Here is a 15,656-nt window from a genome sequence, read left to right on the forward strand (position 1 = left end):
TGAGGTCTAAATTCAGGTGCCTTAGCTACTTTCCCCAGGTGTTGGGATTCGAAACCAGGATTAAATTCTAGCGAGGAATCCAGGTGACGGATGAAAGAAAGAACCCGCACCGGGTGTTACTACAGTCGATGAACGTACCAAACGATCAGCCAAACGCTGTGGTGGGTTTTCCAAGTTGTGCAGCTGGGGTCTGCTTGCTTTTTGCTCCTAACATTTTGCCCGCATCTTCAGAGGTATGTAAGTTTGAACGGCTGTGTCTGGCTCAAACCAGGAAGCCTCTGATAGTAGAAGGAGGTGGGGAGTGTGAATCAACCGAACTGGTCTTTATGAACAAATTCTAGGCTTGCTTGCGATGCGAATGAGTTGGGAAGTCCAGCAGCTTAAACATTCTCTCCTCTCCGGCTGCACAATCCAACCGAAGGCTGTTGGGGGTTTTTCTGGCTGCGTGGCCGTGGTGCGGTAGTTTTTGCTCCCAGCATTTCACCCGCATCTGTAGCTGGCATCGTCAGAGGTAAGTCCTGGTAAGATGTGCTTCTCTCAGTGTTAATGTAAGAAACACATCTTACCATGACATGAAGAAGAAGAAGAAGAAGAAGAGTTTGGATTTATATCCCCCCTTTCTCTCCTGCAGGAGACTCAAAGGGGCTGACAATCTCCTTGCCCTTCCCCCCTCACAACAAACACCCTGTGAGGTAGGTGGGGCTGAGAGAGCTCCGAGAAGCTGTGACTAGCCCAAGGTCACCCAGCTGGCGTGTGTGGGAGTGCACAGGCTAATCTGAATTCCCCAGATAAGCCTCCACAGCTCAGGCGGCAGAGCTGGGAATCAAACCCGGTTCCTCCAGATTAGACATACGAGCTCTTAACCTCCTACACCACTGCTGCGCCACATGCCTCTGAAGACATCAGCCATACATGCGCATGAAATGTGAGGAGCAAGAATGACAGCCCATAAAACCCACAACAGGTAGTTTGATCCTAGCCGGGAAAGCCTTTGACAATGTAAATCCAACCGCAGTTTAAGCAAAAACACAAACTGTCACTTGCAAGGCACGGCGGCTGAGGTTTGAACTGATGGCAATCTCAGAGCAACTCACCAAAGTATGAAGGGTCCCTTCGTAATTCGGGGATAAGGCACCCTGTCCGCCTGATCGGGGCCACTGCGAAGAACCTGGGGGGAGGGAAAATGCACAGAGAGAAAATGAGGTGGGGTGAGACAGCGTAAGACGAGGAAGCTGGAAAGTGATATATGCTTCTCAATGGCAGGGCCACAAATAGGCATTGGTGTCTAGCAAGTTCCCGACCCTCTGACCCGTTCCTTTAAGAACTACCTCCAGAGCTAGAAAAAGTGTGCACAAGCAAACCAGAATGATAAGAACATAAGAACAAGCCAGCTGGATCAGACCAGAGTCCATCTAGTCCAGCACTCTGCTACTCGCAGTGGCCCACCAGGTGCCTTTGGGAGCTCACCTGCAGGAGGTGAAAGCAATGGCCTTCTGCTGCTGCTGCAACTCCCAAGCACCTGGTCTGCTAAGGCATTTGCAATCTGAGATCAAGGAGGATCAAGATTGGTAGCCATAGATCGACTTCTCCTCCATAAATCTGTCCAAGCCCCTTTTTAAAGCTATCCGGGTTAGTGGCCATCACCACCTCCTGTGGCAGCATATTCCAAACACCAATCACACGTTGTGTGAAGAAGTGTTTCCTTTTATTAGTCCTAATGATACTCCTCTGTCCAGCCTGCTGCCCACTCTAAGCCTCCGAGGAAGCAACTTTGCATCTGTCCCCCTAATCAAGCCACATGTATTGTGGTTTCATGTCATTTTGATAACTGTCAAACTATTTGAAGGCCATGGGTGCCTGTTTTAACACACACACCCCACCACCGAGTTCACATCCAGGGCAGGAATTCCTTGCTAACCCTAACAGGAAGCAATGCTCCCTCGGCCTTTAGCATTCTTCCAGGGTATAGATAAAGCGGTGCAGAGGACAGATCCAAAGAATACATAATACAGTGGAACCTCGGTTTTCATTGCCTTCTGTTTTCATCACTTTCGGTTTTCATCGATTTTTTCAGTGAAAAATTTGTCTCGGTTTTCATCAGTTTGCCTCGGTTTTCATCGATTTGCAGTAAGGTGCAGGGGTTTGTGGAGAAAAATCACCCGGACAAAGCTGTTGCGGGCAAAGCTGTTGTTTAACGACAACGTCTTGCCCCATTTCCGATAAATCTTAAAGGGGCGTCAGAAACAGCTTTCTGGTGCGATATTGGTCCACTGGCTCTGAAGCTGGTCCTAGTGTTATTGTTTGTTACTGTTTTCAGCATTAAACACTATGTTTATTCACCAAAAAATGTGGTTTTGGTATGTTTTTGGGAGTGCCGAGAACGGATTAATTGGATTTACATTGATTCCTATGGAAAAGTCTGCCTCGGTTTTCATCGGTTTCGGTTTTCATTGATTCTTTTCGGACGGATTACCAACGAAAACCGAGGTTCCACTGTACATTTATAACTATTTTTTGTTACTGGAGAGTTCTGAAAAAATGGCCTGATTAACTCTGATGAAAAGAGAAGGGGCTCTTTTGTACAGCAGATTTCCAACAGGCAGAACTAAAGAGCCCCCCCCCTCCCCTCCCCCCCCCCGATTCTCAACCAGGACAAAACCTCTCCCAACATGGCCATTCATACACTCTGCTGCAACTCCACCAGATGGACACTAGATGGAGCTCCTTCACATCAAAATCAAAGACCTCAAACCATACTTGAAGAACATAAGAAGCAACTTCCTGGATCAGACCAGTGGTCTATCTAGCCCAGCACTTATGTCACACTTGTGTTTACCTTAAGGAGTCTGAAAGCGGCTTACAATTATATTTCTCTCCTCTCCCCACAATAGGCACCTTGCGAGGCCAGAGCTGAGAGAGTTCTGAGAGAACCGTGACTGGCCCAAGGTCACCCAGCGAGTTGCACGTGTAGGAGCGGAGAATCGAACCAGATTAGAGTCCGCTGCTCTTATCCACACTGACTCTCTCGTTCCTCTGGAGGGCCAACAGAGCACAGAGACCAAGGCCTTCCGCTGATGTTGTCTCCTGGCAGTGGGATCCAGAGGCCGACTATATTTTAATTCGGAGATCCCCTTTAGTCACCATAAGAACATAAGAAAGAGCCTGGTGGATCAGACCAGAGTCCATCTAGTCCAGCACTCTGCTACTTGCGGTGGCCCACCAGGTGCCTTTGGGAGCTCACGTGCAGGATGTGAAAGCAATGGCCTGCTGCTGCTGCTGCTGCTGCTCTCGAGCACCTGGTCTGCTAAGGCGTTTGCAACCTCAGATCAAGGAGGATCAACACTGGTAGCCATAGATCGACTTCTCCTCCATAAATCTGTCCAAGCCCCTTTGAAAGCTATTCAGGTTTCCTTCTGCCTGTCCTTGAGGAAATCGAGAGCCTTAAAACTCCCCTCCTCCCCTCCAAGCAAAACTCACTGCTTACCTGTTATTCCCTGAGGGGAACCCACCGGTGTGGATGGATTCGAGGAGAAGTTATTGCTAGAGTGATCCGGGGAGTAAATCTGAAAAAGGGTTGGAGGGAAAGAGAGGAATGGGGTGGGTGGGGGGGGGAGAACATTGATTGAAAAGATTTATATTGGCACTTCTGCTCATTCTAGAGCAGGGGTCTGCAACCTGCGCCTCTCCAGATATTCATGGACTACAATTCCCATCAGCCCCTGCCAGCATGGCCAATTGTCTGCATTTGTTATGGCCAATTGTCTGCCAGCATGGCCAATTGTCTGCAATTGTCATGGCCAATTGTCTGCCAGCATGGCCAGGGGCCTGCAACCTGCGGTTCTCCAGATGTTCATGGACTACAATTACCATCAGCCCCTGCCAGCATGGCCAATTGTCTGCGTTTGTTATGGCCAATTGTCTGCAATTGTCATGGCCAATTGTCTGCCAGCATGGCCAGGGGTCTGCAACCTGCGGCTCTCCAGATATTCATGGACTACAATTACCATCAGCCCCTGCCAGCATGGCCAATTGTCTGCATTTGTTATGGCCAATTGTCTGCATTTGTTATGGCCAATTGTCTGCCAGCATGGCCAATTGTCTGCAATTTGTCATGGCCAATTGTCTGCCAGCATGGCCAGGGGCCTGCAACCTGCGGTTCTCCAGATGTTCATGGACTACAATTACCATCAGCCCCTGCCAGCATGGCCAATTGTCTGCGTTTGTTATGGCCAATTGTCTGCAATTGTCATGGCCAATTGTCTGCCAGCATGGCCAGGGGTCTGCAACCTGCGGCTCTCCAGATATTCATGGACTACAATTCCCATCTGATGGGATTTGTAGTCCATGAACATCCGGAAAGCTGCAGTCGCAGGCCCCTGTTCTAGACAGAGGAAGTAGAGCTGGTTAAAGCTGTCCCGCTTATAAACTTAGGAAGCTCTCTTTTGCAGAATCAGAGCACTGAATCCCCGTGACGGGCAACAGTTGTCCAGAGTCTCAGGCACAGAAAGGTCTTTTCCACACCTGAGATCCTTTACAGACGCCAGGGACTGAAACTCAGACTCTTCCTGCTTCCTGCGTAGATGTTCCATCCCTGAGCCCTTCCTGAAATCTCTTCTGAACAGGACAAACAGGTCAGGTGGTAGATGTTTAGGGGTAGCCCAAGTAAACACAGTAACGGAGGGACAGTCGTAGGAACGTCTTGGGTCGGTCCCTTCCGCACATGCATAGTAATGTACTTCCACCCTTGTCTGCAAGTGGATTTTGCTATTCTGCACAGTAAGATCCAGCTGCAAAGTGCATTGTAATAAGTGGATTGAAAGCGAATTATTCTGCATGTGCAGAAAGGGTTGTAGTTTGGCAACACTGGCAAATCTCCGTTTTAAGTCAAATCCACAAAGATGTGTTAGACCAAGGGTGTCAAACTTGCGGCCCTCCAGATGTTCATGAACTACAATTCCCACCAGTCCTTCCCAACATGAGCATTGGCTATACTGGTAAGGGTTGATGGGAATCATAGTTCATGAACATCTGGAGGGCCGCGAGTTTGACACTTGTGTGTTAGACAAAGACGTATTTTATCATCCTAGCTCCATGGTGGCAAACCTTTGGCACTCCAGATGTTACGGACTACAATTCCCATCAGCCCCTGCCATCATGGCCAATTGGCCATGATGGCAGGGGTTGATGGGAATTGTAGTCCGTAACATCTGGAGTGCCAAAGGTTCGCCACCACTGTCCTAGCTCTTCAATCTGTATGTAGAACATATCATAAGGAAAACGGGATTCAATTTAGATCAAGGGAGTCCAACTCTGGTGCCCCAGACGTTCATGGACTATGATTCCCATCAGCCCCTGCCAGCATGGCCAATTGGGGTGTCCAACTCTGGTGCCCCAGATGTTCAATTGGTCCTGCTGGCAGGGGCTGATGGGAATCGTAGTCCATGAACATCTGGGGCACCAGAGTTGGACACCTCCGATTTAGATGAAGGGGGAGTGAAAATTGGGGAGGGGGAAAGGAACATTAAAAATTTGAGCGACGTTGCTAATACCACATTAGTGGAGAAAACAGCAAAACTTGGAACGGCTACGGCTGGAAGTTTAAGGAGAAAGCGCCAAACCAGGACAGCTGAACATCAAAATGACAAAAGTAATAACGACAATATTTAAGCATAGTGGGATGATTTTATGCAATTTGCACCCCTGCTGGGGAGAGGGATGCCTAAGAAACAAATGCCAGGATCTCTTGATGAGGTTTCCTTGCAAACTTCGATAAGGACAGGCAAGAATCAAACCCTTGATTTTCAGGATTTGGGGTTGTTACTTACTGAAGCCAATGCCTTTCCGAGCGCATCCCCTGAACTACCAGCGGTGGTTCCTCTGTTACCTGAAGAAGGGAAGCAAGAAGGGTGTCAGGGGCTCTGTGGCTGTTCAGACCACCGATCGCCATCCCCACCCCCCCACCCCGAGAAAAGAAAAACTTGGCTTCCTTTAAAGGGCAAGTTACTAGTCCACATGGAAGGAACATTTCAAGGGGGTGGAGGAATGTAATTCAGTAAGAACATAAGAACAAGCCAGCTGGATCAGACCAGAGTCCATCTAGTCCAGCACTCTGCTACTCGCAGTGGCCCCCCAGGTGCCTTTGGGAGCTCACCTGCAGGATGTCAAAGCAATGGCCTTCTGCGGCTGTTGCTCCCAAGCACCTGGACTGTTAAGGCATTTGCAATCTCAGATCAAGATTGGTAGCCAGAGATCGACTTCTCCTCCACAAATCTGTCCAAGCCCCTTTGAAAGCTATCCAGGTGAGTGGCCGTCGCCACCTCCTGTGGCAGCATATTCCAAACACCAATCACACGTTGTGTGAAGAAGTGTTTCCTTTTATTAGTCCTAATTCTTCCCCCCAGCATTTTCAATGGATGCCCCCTGGTTCTAGTATTGTGAGAAGTAGCCTCTATTCCTCCTTGCCTGTCCCTGTGATTTGCAGAAGTCAAATCAATTATGCAAAAAAGGGAAATCACGACCATTTAATGTATTGTCGAAGGCTTTCACGGCCGGAATCTCTGGGGTGTGGTGGGGTTTTCGGGCTGCATGGCCGTGTTCCAGTAGCATTTTCTCCCGACGTTTCGCCTGCATCTGTGTCTGGCCTCTTCAGAGGATCGCCTTCAGACGATCCTCTGAAGAGGCCAGCCACAGATACAGTAGTCTGTATCGAGGAGAAAATGCACTACCCCTGAACACGGCAATAGCGCATCTATCTGGAAAAACCCACAACACCCTATGACCAAATGGTGGCGAGAATTCTTATATGGCACTCCAGATGTTGCTATGGACTACAATTCCCATCAGCCCCTGCCAGCATGGTCAATTGGCCATGCCGGCAGGGGCTGATGGGAATTGTAGTCCATAACATCTGGAGTGCCAAAGGTTCGCCACCACGGCCCTATGACAATTTACATTCTTCAAGCAGTGAGGAAGAGAGGGCGAAAATAAACAAGTGCGTGTGGTTTTCACCATGCAATCCTAAAGTCACTTTCCTGCGAGTAAACCCAAATGAATAGATTGGAGCCCGATCCTGAGAAAACAAGCATGGGATTTCTCTCTTAAGGCGCCCAAAACCTGACGTTGCGAGACAATGATGGAGACAGCCACTCCTTTAATTTTTACTGGGGCATTTGAGAACATCCATATACCCTGACTGACCAGGAATAAGGGTCAGAGATGAGCTCTCTCCCCCACCTCCAACTTTTTGGTTAGTGCTTGCTGCTTTAAGACGGGGGGGGGGGGAACCCCCTCTCTGATTGTTGTCGAATTAATTCCAGGGAAATGGTTTTGTAACAGCTTTGCGGTGGGTGCAAGAGGATTAGAGGGTGCTGGGTTTTAGCTTGGCGTTGCCAACGCAGCCCCCTCCCCGCCCGACTTCTAGCCTCTGTCTGATAAAGGATCCTCCCAACCTCCCGTGCTGATCTACGTTATCTCCCCTTCCCAGATCTCATTTTGCAAGGGTCCATCCTGGAGCAATCAGAAAGATTCTGGCCCTAATAAGAAACTAGATATTTATTATCAATCAATAATCTGATTAAGTATTTTTCACATATTTGATGTATATTATGGTTACAATCAAATCTAATGTTAATGAATACCGGTTGTGGTGGGTTTTCCGGGCTGTGTGGCCGTGGTCTGGTGGATCTTGTTCCTAATGTTTTGCCTGCCGTGGTCTGGTAGATCTTTCGCCTGCATCTGTGGCTGGCGTCTTCAGAGGTGTGTCACAGAGAGAAGTCTGGAGTGGGCGCAGTGTTTAGCAGACTTCTCTCTGTGATACGCCTCTGAAGATGCCAGCCACGGATGCAGGCGAAAGATCTACCAGACCACGGCCACATAGCCCGGAAAACCCACCACAACCAGTTGAATCCGGCCGTGAAAGCCTTCGACAACACATTAACGAATACTGTTCGTATCTACGTAAATGATTATTACCCTTTTTCCTCCTTGTTCTTTCATGTTTACACTCAAACGTTAACAAAATGTCTACAACGTTGTTTTGAATTCAATGTAAAAAAATTTATAGTTAAATTTTTAAAAAATGCTGTAAAAAAAGAAGAAAAGAACAATTCTGGCCCTAAATGAGTCACGTGGGGACACAAAACGGGGTTCTTTCCATCCCCCGCTCTCCCTGGGAACCTCAGCCTTCAGGCTCCGCCCACTAAAGTTAAGACGATGTTCAGGCCGGCTTGGAGAGATACGAGGACTAACGTCACAGGTGCATGTGAGCTACTGCCCACGAAAGAGATCTGTACGGCTGGAGTCCTGTCTCTCTGGCCATCCTGAGAAAGACAGCCATTACAGTGTACAGACCCCAGACAGCAGCTTAACACCCAGCGGGTCTGTTTCAGCCTGCGGGTCTCCGGCAGCCCCTCCCACAAGGATTAACCTACATGCACGGGGAAAGAAGGGGGTGAAGCTGAACGAAACAACCAGAAGTCACCTGAAAACAGGTGGGGGAACGAAGAGGTCCAAAACTGCCGTGTTGTCTGCATCACAACACCTCTGTTCCCCCGACCATATTCCCAAGAGCGGCTGTTAGTTCTCTTCCTGGTCCAGCACACACGGATTTAAACTGGAGAAATGTTTAGATCTCTCTCCCTTCCCCCCCACCCAAAAAGTGCTCTCCCGCAAATGTTCATGGCCCATGATGTATGCGTATGTGTACGCTATATGTGTATGCCATAATATGCAAATACTATAAAAGTGGATAATCTTAAGAAGAAGAAGAGGAAGAGTTTGGATTTATATCCCCCCTATCTCTCCTGCAGGAGACTCAAAGGGGCTGACAATCTCCTTGCCCTTCCCCCCTCACAACAAACACCCTGTGAGGTAGGTGGAGCTGAGAGAGCTCCGAGAAGCTGTGACTAGCCCAAGGTCACCCAGCTGGCGTGTGTGGGAGTGCACAGGCTAATCTGAATTCCCCAGATAAGCCTCCACAGCTCAGGCGGCAGAGCTGGGAATCAAACCTGGTTCCTCCAGATTAGATACACGTGCTCTTAACCTCCTACGCTACTGCTGCTCCTGTTGTATTTAAGTGTCTAATCTTTATGAATGTCCGAATCGAAGAAGAGTTTGGATTTATACCCACCTTTCTCTCCTGTAAGGAGACTCAAGGTGGATCACAAGCTCCTTTCCCTTCCTCTCCCCACAACAGACACCTTGTGAGGTCAGTGGGGCTGAGACAGTTCCGCAGAACTGTGACTAGCCCAAGGTCACCCGAGTGCGGAAACATATCTGGTTCACCGGATAAGCCTCCACCTATCAGCTTCAATGGGTGGCTCTTGAGTTCTAGTATTATGGAATAGAGAGAAAAAGTGTCCCCCGCACCCAAATATCATGTCTTTCTGTCTATCAAAGCACAGCTACGTAAAACACTGATTGTGCAAATTGGATGTGATTTCTTAAATTGTGCAATTAACAATCAACACAGGATTCAGAACTGCTTCGGCAACCAAATGTTGTCCTTTTCTTGTATTTCTCTCTCTCTCTCTCTCTCTCTCTCTCTCTCTCTCTCTCTCTCACACACACACACACACACACACCCCGAGTACAAAATAAAGTCTCACATTCTTAATCTTCCGTATCAGCTGCCCCAATCCCACGCCACTCATAAAGACGCACGGCTTAAATAGATCTGTAATTTTTATCCAGTTAGGGCAGCTGATTGAAACAAATTCAGTTCTATCAAATCTATTTGACTCAATCTGGTCACAAAACAACGAATATGGCTGCAAATCAGCCCCACACGACATTTAATAGGAAAACAAAACAAACAGACGAAGAATGTTCTTCGGAGGCCCGTCCCTTACGTTTTAGGCCCCGCAATTAATCAACGTGGCCGATTTTTAAAAAATTAATTATTTGTTTCGTGCAAATACTTTCAAAAATCAAAGCTGGCAGGTGCCAGCAGGAAATACCCCGATGGTAACACAGTCCCCGCTAGTTTCTTCTTCACAAGTAATGAACCTTCCTGGTTGGGCCCTGATTCCATCTTGGGCCCCGCCTACTCCCTCCCCTCTTTTGCCTTTAAGATCGGGCGCCTGTTTTTAAACAACCTTGTTGTTTTAATTTTTACTTCTATTTATTGCTAGTAACTGCTGCTTTTAATGGGTTTGTGTTGTGCTGATTTGGTCAATTGTGTTGTGTTGATTTGCTGTCCTAGCGAACAGCCACACTGTGAGCAGCCTCGAGCCCTTCGGGGGTGAGGCGGCCTATAAATGCAATAAATAAACAAAATAAATAATGAGCAAGTGCATGCAGATTTAATCAGCACGTTAAACTGCTTACAAACTATCTGCTGTGAAATGGGTGGTGGTCCAAGTCTGGACGGAGGGATGGAATCCAAACATTTCTGTTATAAAAAGCCCTTTCAATGGAAGAAGAAGAAGAAGAAGAAGAAGAGGAGGAGGAGGAGGAGGTGGAGGAGGAGTTTGGATTTATATCCCCCCTTTCTCTCCTGCAAGGAGACTCAAAGGGGCTGACAATCTCCTTGCCCTTCCCCTCTCACAACAAACACCCTGTGAGGTGGGTGGGGCTGAGAGAGCTCCGAGAAGCTGTGACTAGCCCAAGGTCACCCAGCTGGCTGTGTGGGAGTGCACAGGCTAATCTGAATTCCCCAGATAAGCCTCCACAGCTCAGGCGGCAGAGCTGGGAATCAAACCCGGTTCCTCCAGATTAGATACACGAGCTCTTAACCTCCTACGCCACTGCTGCTCCTCCTGCTTCAAATGACCTGGCTGATTATTTAGGGCTGCCACTCTCTGCCAGGAACGAGGGATGCTGCGCCGCCACCACGTGTTTCCCCACTGCCACTCAGCTTGCTGGGCAGTGGAGTGGTGGGAAACGGGAGGAAATGTTGGCAGCGTTCCAGAACACTGATGTTACTCCCCACATGCCAGGAAGTGACATCAGCATGCTGCCCATGCCAGGAAGTGACATCAGCATGCTGCCAGAATGTCTCTGGAGATGTGCTGAGGTTACTTCAAGGCACATGGGAACACATCAGCACATTATGGGCAAAGGCAGGCGAGAGCTCATACAGCTAACCGATAAACCACCTCTGCTGGTGGTTGGGCTCTACCCGGCAACCCTATGACTATTTGACTGCAGAAACCATTCAACGTCCTACTGATTACCGTTAAAGCCCTAAATCAGGAGTGGCCAACCTCTGGCGCTCCAGATGTTCATGGACTACAATTCCCATCAGTCCGTCAGCATGGCCAATTGGCCTTGCTGGCAGGGGCTGATGGAAATTGTAGTCCACGAACATCTGGGGTGCCAAAGGTTGGTCACCCCTGCCCTAAATGGTTTGGGATGGCAGTAAAGAAAGGGGTCTCTGATGGGCTTGCCCCCCACCAGCAGGATCCTCTTTGGAGATACCTCTCTCTCCTCTCTTTTAGGCAAGGCAAGTTGTCCCCAAAAGGAAGGCCTTCTCAGTTGTGGCACCCTAAATTGTGAAATACTCTCCTAACAGCTATTTGCATTGTGCTGAGTCTCTTAAGCTTGGTACCAGGTAAACATCAGTTGCTTTCCCAAATCTTTTGCTGGTTTCTCCCCCCCGCTCTTTTTCACTCTCCACAAAATCAACAGACTTGCTCTACTCTGTCTCAGATAAAGATGTTAGTGTGGTCAGTTGAGGTTAAGCAATTAAGAAAATTGTACGCTTCCGCATCAGAATATAGTCCCAAACAAATATGAGAATTATTCATTTTTATGCGCTGCCTTTGTCAAAACCATTATTTTGTGCATTGCTGAACATGTACTTCGATACAAGAGCATTTATCGTTCATAGAAGCACTGTCATCAAACTTTCAAACAGATGTGCAGGAAAGGGCTAGGCAGGCACTAAGACCCGAGCGGAGCATTCTACAACAAAGAAGGTCAGGCATCTTGTGTTCTGTGGAGGAGGGATATACAACCTACTAAAATCTTTTTGTGAGACAGAAGAATATAGAGCAGGAGTGGGCAATTATTTTTTCCATGGGGCCGCATAAGAAACAGAAAATATTGTGGAGGGCCGGGCCAAAAGGCAGGGGGTCAAGGCGCTTTTGAAAGCCCCGCAGAAGCCGGCAGCCAAGGCAACCGGCTTCTGCGGGGCTTTCAAAGACGCCTCGCTCCCTAGCGAGGCAGGGGGGCCAGTCAGGGTCATCCGGCGGGCCGGATGTGGCCCGTGGGCCGTATAATGCCCAGGTCTGATATAGACTGTCCTTACCCAATTTTTACACAATATTCTAAAACGACACGATTTTAACATTTAAAATGATACGATTTTATCAAAATACTGCGTTCACGGTTCTGTTTTGAAGAAGTTTTATGTAGGGTTTTCCTGGACTGATGAGGATTTCTTAAGACTATTTCCAGTATATCATTTGGGTTGCCGATCTGGAACTCAACTGGCCGAACGGTGTGGGGCCGGGAAGGAAGATACACAAAACGAAACAAATGGGAGTCAGACTAATCCTGAAAAATTGCGCGGCCGCTTGATCCTCCTTCAAAGGAAAAGCGCACCTTTCCCCCACCTTTGACCCGTTCTTACCCATCACGCTTTCCGTCCCTCCGATTGGAGGTGTGTGGCTAGACACTCCATACTGGGTAGAGGCCGAGGAAAACCCAGAGACAGATGGGAGCCCTCCATTCACTTCCCCTGAATGCATCTGATAGTTCTAGAGGGGGGAAGAAAAAACAGTCGGTTGAGGGGAACATGGTGATAGTAGTATGCGACTTCTGGTAGACGATGGTCCAGGATGGTATCAGGCCTGCCGACAACCTTTCTTGCCGTTTCTTTTCCTAATTTATATCTCGTCTTACTCCACGACGGGGACTCAATGGGGACTCCTGTCTTCCATTTTACCTCAGAACACATTTTACCTCAGAACAAATGTGCAAGGTAGACTAGCCTGGAACTGTGCAACTCGCCCTTTTCTTGCCACGAAAATCGCAAGGAAGAATTCTTTTACTGCACCTGTCGCCGAAAATAACCAAGGAACACCTCTGGCTGCCGGCAGTCGGAACGCTGCAGTTTTAACCCGACGTATTTTTAATTCGTGCTTTTTATCTGTGCACGTTTACGCTCGGCAAGCTGCCTTGGGCATTGCAGAAAAGTGGGATCTATGTGTTTTAAACAAATAATTCAATGAATAAATGCAAAGGAGGAAGAAGAAGAAGAGTAGAAGAAGAGTTTGGATTTATATCCCCCCTTTCTCTCCTGTAGGAGACTCAAAGGGGCTTACAATCTCCTTGCCCTTCCCCCCCTCACAACAAACAGCCTGTGAGGTAGGTGGGGCTGAGAGAGCTCCGAGAAGCTGTGACTAGCCCAAGGTCACCCAGCTGGCGTGTATGGGAGCGCACAGGCTAATCTGAATTCCCCAGATAAGCCTGCACAGCTCAGGCGGCAGAGCAGAGAATCAAACCCGGTTCCTCCAGATTAGATACACGAGCTCTTAACCTCCTACGCCACTGCTGCTCCAGGAAGCCGCTGGGTTACCTGCGGACCCCGTTTCCTGGCCATGCAGAGTTTCAGCGACGTAGTGAAACAAAGCGGTGCCCGGGGCAAGAACTGAAATGGCGCCCCCTGACCTGGCAGGGTCCTTGCGCCTGGCATCTCCTGTGGCGCGGTGGCCGGTAGCTCCCTCCATGCTGGGCCACCGCTCATCAGTTTTGGGTCCACTGGGTGCTGTGCCGCGGGAGAGGCTGGGTGCAAGGACCCTGCCGGTGTCTGGTGCCCTCACACATGACAAGATGGTGAGCGCCCGAGAAGAAGAAGAAGAAGAAGAAGAAGAAGAAGAAGAAGAAGAAGAAGAAGAAGAAGAAGGAGAAGAAGAAGAGGAGGAGGAGGAGGAGGAGGAGTTTGGATTTATATCCCCCCCTTTCTCTCCTGCAGGAGACTCAAAGGGGCTTACAATCTCCTTGCTCTTCCCCCCTCACAACAAACACCCTGTGAGAAAGGTGGGGCTGAGAGAGCTCCGAGAAGCTGTGACTAGCCCAAGGTCACCCAGCTGGCGTGTGTGGCAGTGTACAGGCTAATCTGAATTCCCCAGATAAGCCTCCACAGCTCAGACGGCAGAGCTGGGAATGAAACCCGGTTCCTCCAGATTAGATACACGAGCTCTTAACCTCCTACGCCACTGCTGCTCCTATTGAACATGTTTCCCCCTGCCGTGGATTCTGCAGAATGCGTCCTGCACTGATCCTCCAAGCCAGGAGATAAAGGACAATGGGTGAATAATCAGCGGGTGAAAACGTTCCAGCTGCTAAACTTTCTTCCAGAAGCATCCCACCTGGTTCCGGTTTCCGGCCCACACTGATGCCTCAGAAGATGTTGCACACGTTTGTGCACGCTGGAGGATCCCCCCCACCTGTGTCGCTCACACAGCCAGTGAACAAACGTGCTCCTTACCATCCGTTCGTGCTGGTGGAGACCACCAAAGTTGCCGGACTGCGGGAGGGGGGAAGAGGAGGCGCCCAAAATGGATCCGTAATTGGACTGGCCCATGGTGCTCGAAGAACTCCACAGGTCGGTCGAATTGTGCAGCCCGTCTGGAGAAGCAAAAGCCACATTTCGCAGTTAGGAAACAAGACTCGGACTCGTCCCCACCCCCGGCAGCTCTCTGTCCGTCGGGCTGACGAGCAAGCTGCCCTTTCTGACTTTTCCTCTGGATGTTCAGCCGGGATCTCTTGGGCTCCCTTCGCTTGGCTGCCTACCTGGCATGTAGAAGGCTCCAGGGTAAACCGTGCTGGGGGGTTTGGAAGGAGCGTAGCCTGCTGGTTCCCTGCTGTAGTCATCGCCTGAGTTGGGTGGATACACCTGCAGAGAGACAGAGGCAGCGATTCAAGAACGAAGGCCGGCCTAGGCCCTGACCCCAAATGCAGGATGCGCGACGCTCCCTCCTGAGATGGAAAACTTGCACCTGCCAAAAGCCCCGTTCCCAGTAAACCGCCCAGGGCTGGATTACTTCCAACTGATGCCATAAGCCAGAGGTGTCCAATGTATAGGATATATAGGTAATCACACAAACAAAATGAATCATGAACTTTGCCAGTGGAAGAGCCACCAAGGTCAGAGTCTGCTTATGGCAGAGGTGTCCAACTCTGGCGCTTCAAATGTTCATGGACTACAATTCCCATCAGCCCCTGCGGCATGGCCAACTGGCTCTTCAGATGTTCATGGACTACAATTCCCAACTCTAGCGCTTCAGATGTTCATGGACTACAATTCCCATCAGCCCCAGCTGGCATGGCCAATTGGTGTTTCAAATATTCATGGACTATACCCTAACCTCTTAGTTTAGATAGCCTATGACTAATTCCATCAGCCCCTGCCGGCATGGCCAATTGGTGCTTCAAATATTCATGGACTACAATTCCCAACTCTAGGGCTTCAGATGTTCATGGACTACAATTCCCAACTCTGGCGCTTCAGATGTTCATGGACTACAATTCCCATCAGCCCCTGCGGCATGGCCAACTGGCTCTTCAGATGTTCATGGACTACAATTCCCAACTCTGGCACTTCAGATGTTCATGGACTACAATTCCCAACTCTAGCGCTTCAGATGTTCATGGACTACAATTCCCATCAGCCCCTGCTGGCATGGCCAATTGGTGTTTCAAATATTCAT

General features: G+C 49.2%; 1 protein-coding gene across 7 annotated transcripts in view; it reads right to left on the reverse strand.

The window, feature by feature from the left end:
* Positions 1–15,656, reverse strand: part of TCF3 (transcription factor 3) — a 360,303-nt gene that overhangs the window by 27,309 nt on the left and 317,338 nt on the right. For all 7 annotated transcript variants that reach the window (XM_048496146.1, XM_048496144.1, XM_048496143.1 and 4 more), the window contains exons 8-13: positions 14,740–14,842; positions 14,435–14,574; positions 12,575–12,701; positions 5,826–5,884; positions 3,485–3,563; positions 1,095–1,168 (exon numbers count right to left, since the gene is read on the reverse strand). In XM_048496146.1, coding sequence (XP_048352103.1) covers positions 1,095–1,168; positions 3,485–3,563; positions 5,826–5,884; positions 12,575–12,701; positions 14,435–14,574; positions 14,740–14,842 — 582 coding nt within the window. The remainder of the gene's footprint in view (positions 1–1,094; positions 1,169–3,484; positions 3,564–5,825; positions 5,885–12,574; positions 12,702–14,434; positions 14,575–14,739; positions 14,843–15,656) is intronic.

Source organism: Sphaerodactylus townsendi, linkage group LG05 (assembly GCF_021028975.2).
Source record: "Sphaerodactylus townsendi isolate TG3544 linkage group LG05, MPM_Stown_v2.3, whole genome shotgun sequence".
In the NCBI taxonomy this organism is placed as follows: Eukaryota; Metazoa; Chordata; class Lepidosauria; order Squamata; family Sphaerodactylidae; genus Sphaerodactylus; species Sphaerodactylus townsendi.